Raw genomic sequence first — 16,891 nt, 5'->3', positions numbered from 1 at the left:
GTGAAGTTTGGGGATTGTAATTTGAATAAACCTGTGTCTTTGAAGAAACAAGGCTCAAAGGATGACTGATAATACTGTTCCAACCATCATTCATAATGCTGTGCTAAAATGATTGCCTTTGTTTATTTTTTCCCTAGCTCTTGAATTTGTGTGAGGCTGAAGATGCTGCCTTAATGAAGCTACCTTGTTACAAAAGTCTTCCATCACTTGTACCTCTTCGCATTGCTGCGTTAAGTAAGTGAAAGTTCATAAACAAAATTAGATGTAGATAAGTGTCCTTGTGAGCAAAGGGCAATCGTCTTCCCAAGATCAGCAGAAAACTTGAGAGCTTGAAGACTGATGACTGCTCTCTAGAGGTCACAGTTTAATGGAGAATAATGGGAAGTATTGCTGCTTTCTTAATGAGTAAGATTTAGTTTCTGAAATTAACCCAAAATATTTTTAGACTAATTATGTTATATAGGATTAGGAAAACTTTAAAAGTCTGTTAATAGACTTCCCATTCTTTTCCTGTTTTATGATGCCTGTTGCTTTTGGCAAAGCATTCTGGGCTTTAGCAGTCTGTAATTCAAGATGAAGTAAAAGAAGCTTGAAAAGAATAAATGTAGAATTATTTTTTTCTTCTCTTTCTAAAGTTGAGTTAGCAAAGAGAAATTTACTTTGATATTTGCAGATGCTCTAGCTGCCTGCAATTACTTACCTCAGTCAAGAGAGAAAATTATTGCTGCACTTTTCAAGGCACTTAATTCAACAAATAATGAACTGCAGGAGGCAGGAGAAGCATGCATGAGAAAGGTTAGTGCATTAAAACAATGTTGCTTTCGAGTCATATGGTCTCTCTGCTTTACTTCTTGATTACAGATCTTGGGAAAGTTGGGAAGATGTGTCAGCCTTTCTTAGCAGTTTCACAAATGCGCATGTCTGGCTTTATTGTAAAAGCTTTTCTTGTGTTTCCTCTTTGTTCCTAAAAGAATTGATAGAAACACATGGTTGGTTTTGGAAATGGAAGCAATATGGCAGAGTTAAGCTCTGCATCACAGTATTGCAGTTACCTTAAGGGACAGCACCGTCTGTGTACTATTTAGGGCCAGAATTAGTAACGGTGCTATGCTGCATCTGTTCTGTGGATGCTAGGCTATAATGTGAGAGAAGCTGGAAAGACAGGGAAAAGCATATTCTCTCATTATGATATGTGGCCTGGTAGATAGACCTAATTCTACTTCAGCAAGATTTTATAAGATTTAATACCTTTCCTTCAAATATAGAAAATGATAATAAAAAGGCTTACAGCCTCTTCATAATGAGGTGTAAACTGGGTGGTACGTCACAGGGAATATCATTATAGTAATACTGGTGGTTTACGTTTTCTTAGGCTGTTGACTAATTAGAGATCAGATTTCACCATTTCATGTCACTTGGCCATGAAAGGGAAAGTACTTACTAGTTAGGACTTGCTGACAATTCAGTTCAGTTGAGAGGTAAGAGGTATAGGAACTAAGGGTTGTTCCGACCTGTGTGTTTCGTTTGAGATTTTTCTAATCATTTCCACCACCTTTTCCTGTGATAAATCAGTGCCCACAGGATGTTTAATTATGACAGGAAATATTCTGTCTGGCTGCTTGCAGCCAGGTTTTCTCTTATGTTTTATGTTTCTCATTTATACGTGTGGATTTTAACAGACATTTGCTCCATTGCTTTCAGCCAGATTCACAGCCATTTGTTAATAAAGTAGTGCCCAGGGAGTTTGTCTATAACTGTAAATTTCATTTATAACTATGGCAATTTTTCAATCCTTGTCTGTAATTAAGGCCTCCTGTTTGATTGTTTCATGGAATATCCTGCTGTACATCAAGAATACTAAAGTGCTTTCCATCTTTTCATTGCATATATTTCTAGTAATAAATATCTTTTGAGCTGTTGCATTCTGAAAGTACAAAATTAAAGAAAAAAATGAAGTCAGCAGAAATTATTTCAAGTAAGTTGCTTGCACAGAAGTCACTAAGCTCTGTGCTATATTTTGAACCTATACTCTCTTGCAGTTCTTGGAAGGAGCTACAATAGAAGTTGATCAAATTCATACACACATGAGGCCGTTGCTTATGATGCTGGGAGACTATCGTAGCCTGACACTAAATGTTGTGAATCGTCTGACATCTGTCACTAGACTTTTTCCAAACTCTTTTAACGATAAATTCTGTGATCAAATGATGGTAAGCCCACTCAAGTATTGTGGTGTTGTTTTGTTTTTTCCAGTCTTTTGGAGGAAATTGTCTTTTAACTCATATTAGGTTTTTTGTTTTTTTTAAGTCAAAGAACAATTCAGTAGTGACTTAATGTATAAATTCCAAGTAAAATGTTTTTGTTTCACAATTAATAGGAAAAATGAGTATCTTCAAACATTTACTTGGTTAAAGTTTGTGTTAATTTCTAAAGAACTGCTAAACCAAAAAGTTAAGAGGCGTTCTCATCTTGTGAAATTATACATCATTATGTTAAGGTCTGCTTGGTCATACTTCTAAGTAAGGTGCCAGCAGCATAATATAGTAAGTAATCCCTTGAACGTGTGTTTTACTTCCTATCAGGCTAAGTCCATTTTAGTGAAAGGTATTGCCCTTCTTACTTCATTTTCAATTTTTAAAGTGTGTGTGGAAAGTCTCTATTCTTTTGTCAGGGCTATTTAAATATTTATATGTACATGTATGTTGCAAATAATTGGACAGGTATAAGCCTGTCATCATTGCCTATCTGACTTCAAATTTTTATGCCTTTTATTGTATGTACTCTTACAACCCTTGCTTTCTTGAATATGGAGAGAACTTGAGGCAACCTTTAGAAGTCAACACACCTGACTTTCAGTTTCAGATTCTAGTTTCAGTTGCTAGTGGTAAAACCAGATTGAGAGCTGAAGGCTTTTTTTATCATTAAATGTCATATTTGCTTTTACAGAGTATAAAAATCGAATTGGTACCAACTTCAGCATTTGCTGTTCCTGTAGAGTGCTTTAGATTTAAACTGAAAAAGAAAGTTCCTAGGTATATTCTAATAAAAATCTTTAGCAGTCCCCTATTGCACTCTCCTAGCAGGAGAGTGCCATGGTCTTGATGTGAGAAAGATGCCTGTACATTTCACACCCAAAACTCAGTCTTCTAATCGCATATAGATTACTGACAGCTTTTTTTAGGTGATATTCCTACCTTTTCAGTTTGGAAGGAGTTGAAAGTATTTGAAGGTGTGAACTGTATGGTTTCAAATAGTAAATTAACTTTTCAATCTGAGGGAACAGAAGTAACTAATCATTTTCCCCTTTGTTTCCCTCAAACAATAATTTCTGCCTCTTTCTTTTCTTGAAGTATATGCTGTCACTTGCTAAAATGGAATGGTATAATTAGAAGAATAATATTGATTGTCTTTTTTTGATAGCAACACCTGCGTAAATGGATGGAAGTTGTAGTTATTACACACAAAGGTGGACAGAGGAGTGATGGAAATGTAAGTTAATGAATGCTTTTATGTGGGAAGACAAAGAAGAAATAAATAATACTAATGTTTAGGAATTGCAGAACTCACTCACTTGTAAATGCTGCCATAACTGATTGCAAACTGATGTTTTGTTACAAGCTAATGAACTTACATATATTGAATGGTTGTTACAAATTTTAGTAAGCAGAGCTTTCTACCTGCTGGGAACAGTTAACTGTGGAGCCTATTCTGTACTGGTTGGTGTGGGAACAGCTCACTGACTTCTTTTTTCAGTACTTTCTGCTTAGAATTTTTTTCACTGTTGTAGATGATGAGCTCAGCAGCATTATCCCTCTCTTTTCACTAATGTTTGTTCATAACAGCCTTTTGAAAATTTTGTGGAATAATAATATCCCAGTTAACTTTACTTATAATTTGTGAAAAACAAATTCAGTGTTTACCAGTTGAGATCACATCAAAATCTCTCATCCACCCAAGTCAACGGTCTCAATGTTGAACTGTGAGACAGATAATTCTCCTGTAAATGGGAAATTGCATTAAGCTGCTGTCAACTTAATGCCAACACAGTGGGTTCTTCAGCAATACTTCACTTTAAGGAATTCCTGCTTCAGAGTGGTTTCATGTAGGTTACCAGAAGTCCTTTAATTATATCAAGACTTTATTAATAATTTAATATAAATGTTGAGATGTATTATTGCAACTATTGAAAAATTGGGCGGAGTTGTATTAATATCTTTGTTTCTCAAATTAGAATGAAAATAGATTGGCTTTTTATTTCCCTCAACATGGAATTGGCTTAGTGTTTTTTCATTGCTCTTCCTGTGAGTGCAAAGAGAGCTTTTAAATCTGAATTCAGTCTTTACTTTATATTTGACCTAGAGGTCCTCTAATGGAGTAGAATTTGTTGCTTAAATTTAGAAACTGCACATTTTTCAGTTAATCGCTAATGTTTTACTCGGGTCAGAGTAGTTCTAAGGCCTTCATATTCTTCTTTTAGGATTGATTTTTACACAAACATGGTGATTACAGGTGTCCTGTAGAGCTTCACGTAGCGATAGTCTTTCAAACCACAGTGCGGCACCTGTAAAACAGTTTTTACTTATCACTAAATAACGTTTAATGGTGAATTCTTTTGCATTTAATGTTTTCTGTTCGTTTTCTGTGTAGTTATGTGTTTAGTCTCCTAAACATGATTTAAATTTTTTTTTTTATTATTAAGTGTTGGCTTAAAATGTGTGTTGGGGGGAGGTGCACATCAGAAACCTGAGGAACACAAACCCTCAAGTCTTGAGGGAGAAGTCTATGAAAATGCTTTCAGATAGAATTGTATGACTGCAAAGTTGATTGAAATGCTACTTTTTTCCCAGTTGTTGCTCTAAAGCTTCCTTAAGAGTAGAAACTGTAAGAAACTGAAGGCAGTCACAGACAGTGTGATCTTTATACCAATGATCTGGCAGTCTGTGTTCACATGTCCGTATGTATAGGGTACTGCTGCTGTATTGTATCTTCTAAACGTGGAAAAACTCGGATGGTAAAACCAGCGGTTAGTTAGTTGTAGCTGGCCTTTCACTTGCCATATTGAGGCTGTACTGAGATTCCAAAATCTGCGATACTCACATAAAAGCTCCTGAAGTGGGTCGCATCATTTGGGTTGAGTGATTAGAGCTAGGAGATGGTACACACAGTGGAGAATGGTGATCAAGAAACCCTTTTGTTTGGTAGCTGAAATGACACACAACAGTATTACAATAATTTCTTTGACCTAAAGAATTTTCATCTCTCTTCCAGCAGCACGTAATGAAGGTGCCATTTGGTGGCGATGCTGGTGTTGTTATGAACTTCTTCAGCATGCTGCACGTAGTGGCTAGTCAGTAAGGCCTCTTAATGGAATGGTCTATGTCCAAAATGTCTAAGAAACGAGTCTGCATATGTAAATGACATTTCTAGATAATGTAAAAACTTTAGCCATCTCAGTTAGAATGGCATAATAATTAACAACTGTTGTAAAGATTTGCAGTTGTTGCCAGAACAACTAAGTTCTTCATTCACCTAAATGATATTGTGACAGTTCTGCTGTGTTCCTGAATTGTGCCTTGCCTGTTTACGTAAGTGAACAAATTAGGGCATAACATCTTAAGTAGAGATGAGGATCTAATTTATTGGCCTGATGACTGAAATCTTTCATTTAAATTCCTTCTTCCATTCTTCCCCGCCTCCTCAAGGAGAAACGTAGTTTTTAGGTCATGTTCAGTAATGGAAGAAATGAATTTTGAGTAGGTAGTTGCCTCAGACTCTCCCTCTCGTGAACAGGGAATGGTGGGACATGAACAGGTGGGAATTCTGCATTACAGCTATTAGTAGGAGTGTAGCTTGGTAGTTCAAATATTGACAGTTGTTTCATGATCAATGCTGGATAAATTTGTCTTTGAAGATGCTAAAAGATTGTTTCCCCTAACTTAATCATCTCTAATATCTTTTTATTTGTTAAACATACTTGGGAAGCTATGTATAAACTATATACAAGTAGAAAAAAGGATGCTTTTCATCCTAATTCTTAAGAGAGCAATTCAGAGTGTCTGAGAGATTCATTTGTCTCCGTGCTTTCAGTTTGAGGTGAGAAAATAACCCTACTGAGGTCAGTTTCTGACTGCAGCCTGAAGAATAGCATATGCTGGTTTGTTCGTTTATTTGATATTTTTGTGGGCTCTTTCTTTTCATGCTGTGACTTCTGTTTTGGTTCAGCCTGCCACGGAAGGGGTAGAGGTGAGAAACTCAGTGGAGGCACCAGGAAGTTCTTTGTTGTTGTGTTTTGTTTTTCATGTTTTATTTTTGATTTACTTTTATTCTTAACTGTGATGTTAGTTTTCTTGTTGTATTTTGGGCAGAGTGCATTGTGCCTTTGAGTGCAGTGCTGTGTATTGTCTTATGTTTGTCTGTGGCAGAGTCATTTTTACACGGTTGCTGTTCAGGATCTAAAACGTGTTTTTACTAGGAAGAGCAGTATTTTCAGCTTCTATGAAGGCATAAGTCTATGTGTTTATGCTTCAATCCATGGGAGTAGTCTTGGGGGTCTGGTCTAGGCAGAACATGTTAAAGTAGGGGGGCCTAATACTTTGTAAATTCAGTTGAGGAAATGCAATGCATATGGTACCTATTTTGTTGCATACTGCTTACTAGAAATGAGTTTTAGAGGGATAAGGGTGGATTTTTTTTTTCTCTTGCCTTTTCTTACTGAAGAAAATGCACCATCTCATTAACTGAAATGTAGTTCACATTTAAATTGCATAATGAAACAAAAGCCTTATATTATTTTGGACTTTAGAGAATTCATTATCTAGGGGGAGAATATGTAGTGGGAGAAGAGAGCTGACTCTGCTCCAGAGTGGCCAGCTGTTTGCAAGATGTACTGAGCAGTGCTGGGAGAAAGCTGTCTGTCTTGTTCTTCATGTCTAGTCTGGGGTTGTGGGTTGTACATGAAAAATTGTTTAGAAAGGAAGGTCTGGCTTTCTGATGCATGAGCTACTTGGTGTAGTGCAGCAGTGAGCACTCTGCAACTCCCCCATCACGGTTATCATTACGCAGAGTTTAGTTCTTGTCTATAAAATACCACTTTTCTGACAAAGAAAATAAAATAAAACCATGATATTGCAAGTGGGAAGGGCAAAGTTCCATAAGAGAATTTTATTCCATATATTGTGGTAAGTAGATATTGTGTATATGTTAACCCTTTCTGGCTCTGCTGATGTAGAGAGGAAAAAATGGTAGGATGTATGATACTACGGTAATCTATGTAGTTGGTAATATTAATTTAATCGTGTTTCTTTTTACATGTAGGAAATGAAGATTTGTTCAGCAATTATAAATCTATTTCATCTTATCCCAGCTGCCCCTCAGACATTGGTTAAACCTCTGCTGGAAGTTGTGATGAAAACAGAACGAGCGATGTTGATTGAGGTAAAAGTGGAAATTAACGTTGCTGATATTTTTGCTGTATATTATTTGTAAATATGCCATGAATTTTCCACATATTTGTGTGAGTGTGTGTGATATAAATATTTGTTTTTTAAAAATGCTTTCCAGTCCTCTTAGGAGGTGTTAATGTTTGTCTTACTCTCTTGTCTTAAAAGAAAGTTTTGATATTGTCGGCAAATCTTAATCGTGAAAGTTCTGAATGTTTTGTATCTGCATAAATGCCAAAACAAGTGCTGCTTTTTTTTTTTTTTTTCAATTTCTCTCTGGGTGCTAGTAAATTAGTAGACAAATAAAAACAGTCTGCACTCTGCACTTTTAATTTAAGCATTTTGAATCTTGCAGGCTGGCAGTCCATTCAGGGAACCTCTGATAAAATTTTTGACACGTCATCCATCCCAGACTGTAGAGCTGTTCATGATGGAAGCCACTTTAAATGATCCACAGTGGAGCAGAATGTTTATGGTAAGTGGTAGGGGCAGAGGAGAGGGGGAAAAAAAAAACCTCCTCTTCAAACACTTTTGGTTCATCACGTTTGTGATCTTTTACATGTATTATTTTTGTCTATATGACCTTATAGTCCTTAAGCATGGCCTTATTCTAACTGCAAGGTGCCTGTTCTCTGTTTTACATTTGTTGGTCCAGAGCTATTAATTTTATGCCTTATCGCTGAAGTTGTATTGCTTTTTTACATACACGAATAAATAAAATGTAACCTCTGTAACTTCAGTGATGAATATAAAAACTACAGGATGATGTATCCTCTTGATATTTTTGCTTTTAAAGGTCATTATTAAAATTATTTATTCCTTTTTTTCAGAGTTTCTTAAAACATAGAGATGCCAAACCTCTACGAGATGTACTGGCAGCTAATCCAAATCGATTTATCACTCTTCTGTTGCCTGTTGGTACCCAAGCAGCTGTTAGACCCGGTTCTCCAAGCACTACCACATTGCGTCTTGATCTTCAGTTTCAGGCTATCAAGGTATTCATTTATTCTTGTTGGTCTTCATTGGATAGTTAAAATCTCTTTAGCAAAAGGCCTCTTCCGTACAGTCTTTCAAATGAACTATAGTTTTCTTTAACGAAGCATGATACGAGAGAGAAACGTGGCAAGGAAAACTTTCTTTTAAAAAACAAAAATAAAAACAAAACAGTCCTTTAGAAATTGATCTAAACTACTTTTTGTTTGACTTTGGATTATTTTAGAACCCTTAATCGACCTGAAAGAAGTGCTTTTTATATCATTGTTTCCACTGACAGATCTGTTGCGTGTTGACTGTGCATTTGTCTTGTTTTGGTTTTGACAGATCATAAGTATTATTGTTAAGAATGATGAATGTTGGTTAGCAAATCAGCATTCCTTGGTGAATCAGCTGAAACGTGTATGGGTGAGTGAAGCTTTTCAGGAGAGACATCGTAAGGAGAACATGGCTGCAACAAATTGGAAAGAACCTAAGCTATTAGCATATTGCTTGTTGAATTACTGCAAGTACGTAAAAACATTTATTTTCTATGGCTTGTAAATATTTATTTAATAAAATATGAAAATATTATGAATATAAACAGGGATACTAAAATTAGTTAATAGTCAATGAAGAGAAAGTTTAATGTATTTCATAGTACTGCTTTTAGCTCTAAAACCAGACCTCAGGTACTACCTGTTCTTGTCTCTCTGCTCATTTAAAACCAGTATTAGTTTCTTCAAGTCATCAAAATAGTAGTTTGGTAGCTTGTTGTTTTTTTTTTCCTAAAGAAGCTTTTTCTTTTCTGTTTTTACAGAAGGAATTATGGTGATATAGAGCTGCTCTTCCAGTTGCTTCGGGCTTTTACAGGTCGTTTTCTCTGCAATATGACTTTCTTAAAGGAGTACATGGAAGAAGAGATTCCTAAAAACTATAGTATCCCCCAAAAACGGGCTTTGTTCTTCCGGTTTGTGGACTTCAATGACCCAAACTTTGGAGATGAGCTCAAAGCCAAGGTAACTAAAGCAATTAAATCAAAATAGTCTGGTATTTAGATTTAATTTTCTTCTTGGGAACTAGGGCAACAAAACTCACTTACTTAAATGTCAACGAGTTTGATAATTGGCAGAGCCATTTACTTGAAAATATCATACCTGAAGAAGAGTGATAATAAACAGGGACAGCAGTTTATCTTGCTTTCAGTGCTGACTATTTTAGTTTATGCTTTCTAAGAATCCTTGCCCTTGAAAGAGGGAAAGGAGGAAAAAAATGTGTGCATCTGTTTATTAAGGTGTTATTTATAGCTTCCATTTGTAACGAAATGTCTCTAACATGCAGGTTTGCATATGAATACTTGAATGGTGACTGCTGCTAGAAGAGTCCAGTATTTGAGTGTAACTGTTTTGTGCTGATGTTCTGTAGGTGCTGCAACACATCCTGAATCCTGCTTTCTTGTACAGCTTTGAAAAGGGAGAAGGCGAACAGCTGTTGGGACCCCCAAACCCAGAAGGAGATAATCCGGAAAGCATCACTAGTGTTTTTATCACAAAGGTAATACTGTTTACATTAGTGTTTGAAAATTAAAATAATAAGTTGTTTCTCTCATTTGGCTTTTCAATCCCAATTTGACTGTTGTGCTATTTGTAAGTGTTGTGGTAAGTTAAATCACGTCATAACTTTTAACGGTTGCAAGGTCCTTCAATCATCAATAGGATTGGACTACAATTTTCAGTTTTTATGATTCTTTAGAATTTGAATGTCTTTTTTTAGAAATGGGCTTTAAGTGGCTGTAATCCCAGTCTTTTCATAAGCAAAATTTACTGTGATTGACCATCAGCATCTCTGTAATTTACTTTGGTTTCATTGAGCCAGTACAAATCAAAGTGACTGTTAAGAAGTTCTCATCTTAGGAAGCTGTTTTCTATTTCTTAAACTCAATTTAAAGTGTTTAATTATTTCTTAAGTATTTAATTATTTTCTTAAACAAAAAGCAAACATTCAAGAAGCAAAAAATAGGACTTTTCTTTTATAGTTATTTTCCCACACTTTCTTTTCTTTTTTCATTGTTCCTGGAACTAGGTACTTGATCCAGAAAAACAGGCTGATATGCTGGATTCTCTCAGGATATATCTCTTGCAGTTTGCCACGCTTCTGGTTGAGCATGCTCCACATCACATTCATGACAATAACAAAAACCGGAACAGCAAACTACGACGCCTGATGACGTTTGCTTGGCCATGTCTCCTGTCCAAAGCATGTGTGGACCCAGCATGCAAATACAGTGGACATTTGCTTTTGGCACACATCATTGCAAAATTTGCTATACATAAGAAGATAGTTCTGCAGGTATGGACTCAGTGCTAGTATTCATACCCATAAGGTATGTTGATAAGTTCTGTAGTGTGCTTTCTTTTTTAATACAATGCAGAGTTGGGGTAGGAGGTTGCCAACTACAGTTGTCACAGTAGTTTTGGATACTTAGTATACACAAAGCAATTAAATTCATCCTCCATAAGCAAGTACAGATGCCAAATATTAATACAAATTTATTTGGAGATGGCAAAGTATAGAAAGAAGTTTGAATATAAGTGGAAAAAAAGAGTGGCTAAAGAGCATAATGAAAAATCCTCTTGGTTAAATTAACAAAATCAGTAATGTTTCTTCATCTGAATGAGACAAATTTCAGCTGAGATGGTATGTGGGGATCAAAGGATAACTTCAAGTTGGACACTGGAGAGGGAGAAAAAAAAGGGAATGCAAAGGATATAGAAGTAATGCTTAATGAAGTACCACCATATATTGAACTATTGGCCTCTAGAAAAAAAAAAAGTTTATTAGAAAAATGTATGTTGCAGATTTTATACATTACATATTTTTTAAAATATATATAATATTAATATTAACCAGAAACCTTGACTTCTAGGTTTTTCATAGTCTCCTGAAAGCTCATGCAATGGAAGCCCGAGCTATTGTCAGGCAAGCAATGGCTATTCTGACTCCGGCTGTGCCTGCCCGCATGGAGGATGGACACCAGATGCTGACTCACTGGACAAGAAAAATCATTGTGGAAGAGGGTCACACAGTTCCCCAACTAGTACATATTTTGCACTTGATAGTACAACACTTCAAGGTACTTGTACCAGTTATTCTGGTAGTTACTGTATCGTAGATACTAAGGAAATAAACTACAACTTGATTACAAAATAAAGTAATCCAAATTAATGTCTTAATTTCAGAAGTCATCAGCTGTCTGCGTAGGTATTTATTTAAAACTGAAAACAACTATTAACATTATATAGCAAATTCAAAAGTGTTTTCACTTTTGATCCTGTTCTTTGTGCTTTCTTTTTTTGCTAAACCATCTTTTGTATCTCTGCTATTTGTAAAAGCTTTCTTGGTATGGCATTATAAGCTGCCAAACATGTTCCCCATGTAGTACAAGTCTTTGAAATGTCAATTTAGTTTAAGCAAAAGATATACCAGACCTTAGGTCAGTAGTGAAGCTTTCAGTGTATTGTTCCAATACAGAACAGCTGATAGGTGTGTGTTGTTTTTTTTTTGTTTGTTTTTTGTCTGGGTTGCTTCTGGGTGAGGCAAGTAGTGTGTGTATCGTTTCTTGAAAATTGGAGTGTTTAGTTTAGAAAGATCCTATTTTACTTGTTTAAATTTGGATGCAAGACTGTTCCTTTAGTAGTGGAAGAATAGGCTTTATTGTTATTCTGGTTGTTAAAAGTAGAATACTGTATTGTTCCAGTATCATTTCCCTAAGCTTATGTTGTTTGTTTTCTCTGCTAATTATAATTATGACTCTGAGTCTACCATTCTGTTAAATTTCTATTTGTTTATAGTGATTGAAGTTGGAACTCAAAATGTAACTTATAAGTTATGTTTTAGGAATTGATGGCTCAGTACTTTTGGAAAAAAAACATTTGAGCGTGTTCAAATGCAAATTTTAGCTATCTAAAAGGATTGGCAAAACACTGGAATCACTTGTCCTTGGGGGGGAAGAAGGGGATGGACACATAGAAATCACAGATCTCCAAAAGAACACCTTCGTTTGGGTACCTTAAATCAGTAGTCAATACTGAAAATTGTAGCCAAAATTTTATTTTCAAAGCACTGGTTACTTTTCCTGATAGTGAAATCTGAATGTAGTATGGATTTAGGGAAATTTTGGGATTAAAGACTGTTTTACCATTCTAACTTTATCTTAACACTGTCTTTGATTAGTTATTGGCTAATGTGTGTGTGAAACCGTCTTTTCAGGTTTATTATCCAGTCAGACATCACTTGGTTCAGCATATGGTTAGTGCCATGCAGAGACTGGGCTTCACTCCCAGCGTTACAATAGAGCAAAGAAAATTAGCTGTGGATCTTGCTGAAGTAGTTATTAAATGGGAATTGCAAAGAATTAAAGACCAGCAGGTAGGAATTCTAAATAAACTGGTAAAGATTGAACTGTTATACTATTAAATGCTTTTTTAACATGCATATTGCTGATATTTCAGCCAGATTCAGATATGGATCCAAGTGCAGGAGGAGAAGGAGCAAGTTCTACCTCATCTGCTGTTAAAAGAGGATTGTCTGTTGATTCTGGCCAAGAAGTAAAACGATTCAGGACAGCTACTGGAGCAATAAGCGCTGTAAGAAAAAAAATCAGATTTTGTTCAGAGACTCAGAAGTTCTAACCTGCACTGCCTAAGCAATTTAGTTTTCCCAGCTAACGTGAACGTCCCTGAATTAAAGGCTATACTTTTAGAAAGTCTTTTAATTATATTGTGCTTGCTGTTCGCCTTGTTACGATGTTGTTTTTGGTTTTTGTGTTTTATATCCATACAGGTATTTGGACGTAGCCAGTCCTTGCCAGGAGCTGATGCGCTTCTTTCCAAGCCAATTGATAAGCAGCATACAGATACAGTCGTGAATTTCTTGATTAGAATTGCTTGCCAGGTAGTGTGTTTATTCTGATATGCAAATACTGATGTAGCATGAGTAGCTAAAACCATGAAAACCTCTTTTCATAAGGGTACTTGTATGCTTGGATTATTCCAGTGCTTGTATACTTGCTTTCTGTTGCTGAAAGGTTAGAAACTTTAAAACAAAACTGCACAGAATAAAATATTTTGAGGAAAGAAATTTAATTTGGTAACCAGCATTTGCATATTTTTCATTTCACAAATTATTATTCATGTGAGAGGTATGCTTTAGCTTCTTTTATGGTATTGTATATTTACAGCTTGATGCAGGTTGCATACAGTTGGAAAATCAAATTTAAATGTGAACAATTGCAAGCCAGATTTTGCAATTGAAAGAGTCTCCATTTAACTGTGCTGCTGATCAATTCTAGCATTTTGTTTGTTCTTTACTTTCTCTTTTCAAGCAAGTGCTATATTGGAAGTGACATGCTTGAAATAAACTAGAGTAGTAGAATTTGGCTGGAGCCAGCCAAAGACTTCAGAAAGTTCGCAGAAGTATTTCTTCTTAATGTGTTTATGTACTTGCCTGATTCTACAAAGTATGCTTGTTCTATTGACTAGATTTAATGGCAAGATTACTTTACCCAAGATCTGAGTATATTTGAAGAGTATAATAGGGAAGGACTATGTTAATCATGTATCTAAGGATAACAATTTTGATTGTATTTTCATGATGAACTATGTGGAATTACTTTTCATGTAGCATGTAAAACTTTTTTGTCAAATTTTGTTAAGAATTAGCTTTTCTAAAAGGGGAAAAACTAGCTGGGTATAGCTCAAGGCTAAAAAAACTGTATGGCATGGGATTTTATGAAGCACAGTCCATTGCACAGAAAAGACATACTCTTAAGGTGTAAAGGATGATTTAGTAAAAAGCTTTGTATTTTTGTGGATACATGGATACCCTCCAAATAGAAAAGATTAACCAATATTGAACATGTTCACAGTTGTAGTAATAATCCATCAGATTAAACTTTTTTTTTATATATATACTTTTGATGGGTGATTTCAGGTAATTAGGTAGCAGTTTACACATGAGTTCTGATGTTTGCTCTTAGTTGTGAGCTTTATATGCAGTAAAATACTTTGTGACACCACTGATAAAACTACTTGAGCTCATCCATTTCAGAAGTAAGAAATTACATGCTTGCTTGGAACGCATAATAAATTAATGAGTTGGTTGCAAAAAGTTGTCATTGTGTTAACTCTGATTAATTGCTAGGTAAATGACAACTCAAACACTGCTGGATCTCCTGGGGAATTGCTGTCTCGTCGCTGTGTCAACCTTCTGAAAACGGCTTTACGACCAGACATGTGGCCAAAATCAGAACTGAAACTGCAATGGTTTGATAAGCTTCTAATGACAGTGGTAGGTAACATTCTAGTTCTGTAGGGCTTTAGGATTGACTAGCACGTATGCTGATTGAATACTTTTGAAACCAGATGTTTAAGGTACACACTGATATATTTTTTGATGATTGTGTATTCTGAGTACTCATTTCTTATGATTTCAACTTTGATTTATAAATTTATTTTTATAGTGTAGCGTCATTGTGAATTGGAAATAAATCTTTCTTTAATTACTAATTTCATTCATCATTGTTTCTTGGAAGATTTGGAGCTAAATTGCCATATATCTTTCTACTGGTAATTTGTGACTGTATTAAGGAGTAGGATAAAGTCAGTGATTGAGAATAGACATCTGAATGTGAACATTTTGTGTTTGGGGGTTGAATGTCTGTAGTCATTTTATTATTTAATAAGTTAAATAAATTCTAGTGTCCTGGGTTGCTGTCGATAAAGTTAATTAAAAAAGCAGGTTCTGAAAACCTGTTTGTGTTTTGTCAAGAGGACATTTGTTTAATAACTCAATTCTCTGAAGGTGCCATCTGTCCAGGGCCTATCTGTCCATGGTTGTGTGACTGAGCAATTTTTTTTTGTGGCTTCTGAACCTTCAAGAATCTGAATTTGTGTATCAGAAGCTGGAATTCTTATTGTGGTCTTCGCTGAAGCCCAGGTAATACAGAAGAGCAGGAGGCTGCTTCCCTTCTGAAGAGGAATGAGGAAGCAGAGTGGAGATAGTCAGAGTGTCGAGGTACAGATGAGTTAACAAAAAGATCAAGGCCAAGAGAAGGCAGGGCCTTGACTTGGAATGGGAAGACTGCAGAGAAGTCAAGGCTAGGGAGCGATGAATATACGATAGAGATGAGGTTGTAGCCATGAGTGTGTCAGAGAAACCTGTTGGTGGTTGTTTTTTTTTGTGTATGTGTGTGCGCACGCTCTGATTTCTTAGACTGCATTTCAATGGGTTTCATGAAATTTGGCATCAGAACTGTAAAGGAATTATTTGAGAAGGAGGATGTTGACAAGGAGGTAAAACATAATCCCCCGTTGAAAGTGTTTCTAACCAGCAAGGTTTCAAGCAGCTTTCAAAGCTGAGGACCACAAAAAGCATTATAAGGAACATATTTGTAAATGCTTGAGTAACATTTTTATGGTTAAAGATTTTACAGTGCCTTGTATTTTAGAGTTCCATATCGGATGACTTATCCGAAAAGACTGACATGAAGCATTGCTAATCTGTTTAATACTTGTATGTTTTCCCCCGCTCATTGCCTCTTTGTGTGTTCTCTTTAGGAACAACCTAATCAAGCCAACTTTGCCAACATTTGCACTGGCTTAGAGGTCTTAAGTTTCCTGCTAACTGTACTGCAGCCCCCTGCTGTCCTTAGTAGCTTCAAACCCCTGCAACGAGGTGTAGCAGCTTGTATGACTTGTGGAAACACCAAGGTTTTGAGAGCAGTCCACAGTTTGCTTTCTCGCTTAATGGGTATTTTCCCTACAGAACCAAGTATGTGGTATTTTCTTCCTCCTTTTATCCCTTATTGCGGCATAACTCAAATGACTAAGGGTGGGGCGAAGACACTCTGCAGTGTGCTAATATTGTTTTACTATTCCTGCATTTAATGGTCTAATTTAGTTTGAACTTTCAACCTCTTTTAAAAAAAAAAAAAAGCTGAAAAAAGTAATCGTGGAATACGTCATTATCCATTGACATAAAAACTTAATAACCTGCGGCTGTCATAACATTGGTTCAAGAAATGCATGCTATAAATCCTAATGCATTTTTTGCAATTGCAATTCTTCAGCTTCAGAAGTAAAATTTTTGGTAGTTAAGCTTTGCTGTTATGCTAAAACAATGAAGGGAGATAGAGTATAAAAAAGGATCAGGTAATATGTTTTATCCTAAAACAAAATAATTTTTCTAGACTCTTTTTAGAAAAACCTCAGTGATCTAAGACTTCTCATCCAAATGAATTACTTAGAAGTAGTGGCACACTGTTGTAGAAGAGGTATTGGTTGTATAATGAAAAAGTTATATAAGTGAGGGATCTGTTTGTGTTGTCTTGGTTTATTAGCAAGGTAAGGTTCTGGTGATGGTATAGGTGACTGTATGTTCACAGTGTAACTGTTCCTTGCCTGTTTTGTGTCTAAGTTTAC

The 16,891-nt window shown here is 35.7% G+C and overlaps 1 protein-coding gene across 1 annotated transcript in view; it reads left to right on the top strand.

Annotated features, from left to right (window-relative positions):
* The window catches only part of TRRAP (transformation/transcription domain associated protein), a 92,875-nt gene that overhangs the window by 28,192 nt on the left and 47,792 nt on the right, over positions 1 to 16,891 (top strand). Inside the window, exons 29-45 of the mRNA XM_035548873.2 lie at positions 138 to 234; positions 674 to 795; positions 2,040 to 2,210; positions 3,421 to 3,489; positions 7,315 to 7,434; positions 7,795 to 7,914; positions 8,270 to 8,434; positions 8,760 to 8,941; positions 9,232 to 9,430; positions 9,837 to 9,965; positions 10,494 to 10,760; positions 11,338 to 11,544; positions 12,681 to 12,839; positions 12,923 to 13,057; positions 13,254 to 13,364; positions 14,613 to 14,759; positions 16,028 to 16,241. Of these exons, the coding sequence (XP_035404766.1) occupies positions 138 to 234; positions 674 to 795; positions 2,040 to 2,210; positions 3,421 to 3,489; positions 7,315 to 7,434; positions 7,795 to 7,914; positions 8,270 to 8,434; positions 8,760 to 8,941; positions 9,232 to 9,430; positions 9,837 to 9,965; positions 10,494 to 10,760; positions 11,338 to 11,544; positions 12,681 to 12,839; positions 12,923 to 13,057; positions 13,254 to 13,364; positions 14,613 to 14,759; positions 16,028 to 16,241 (2,614 nt within the window). The remainder of the gene's footprint in view (positions 1 to 137; positions 235 to 673; positions 796 to 2,039; positions 2,211 to 3,420; positions 3,490 to 7,314; positions 7,435 to 7,794; positions 7,915 to 8,269; positions 8,435 to 8,759; positions 8,942 to 9,231; positions 9,431 to 9,836; positions 9,966 to 10,493; positions 10,761 to 11,337; positions 11,545 to 12,680; positions 12,840 to 12,922; positions 13,058 to 13,253; positions 13,365 to 14,612; positions 14,760 to 16,027; positions 16,242 to 16,891) is intronic.

This window comes from Cygnus atratus, chromosome 15 (assembly GCF_013377495.2).
Source record: "Cygnus atratus isolate AKBS03 ecotype Queensland, Australia chromosome 15, CAtr_DNAZoo_HiC_assembly, whole genome shotgun sequence".
NCBI classification, from domain to species: Eukaryota; Metazoa; Chordata; class Aves; order Anseriformes; family Anatidae; genus Cygnus; species Cygnus atratus.
This window is presented reverse-complemented; position numbering and strand designations above follow the sequence as displayed.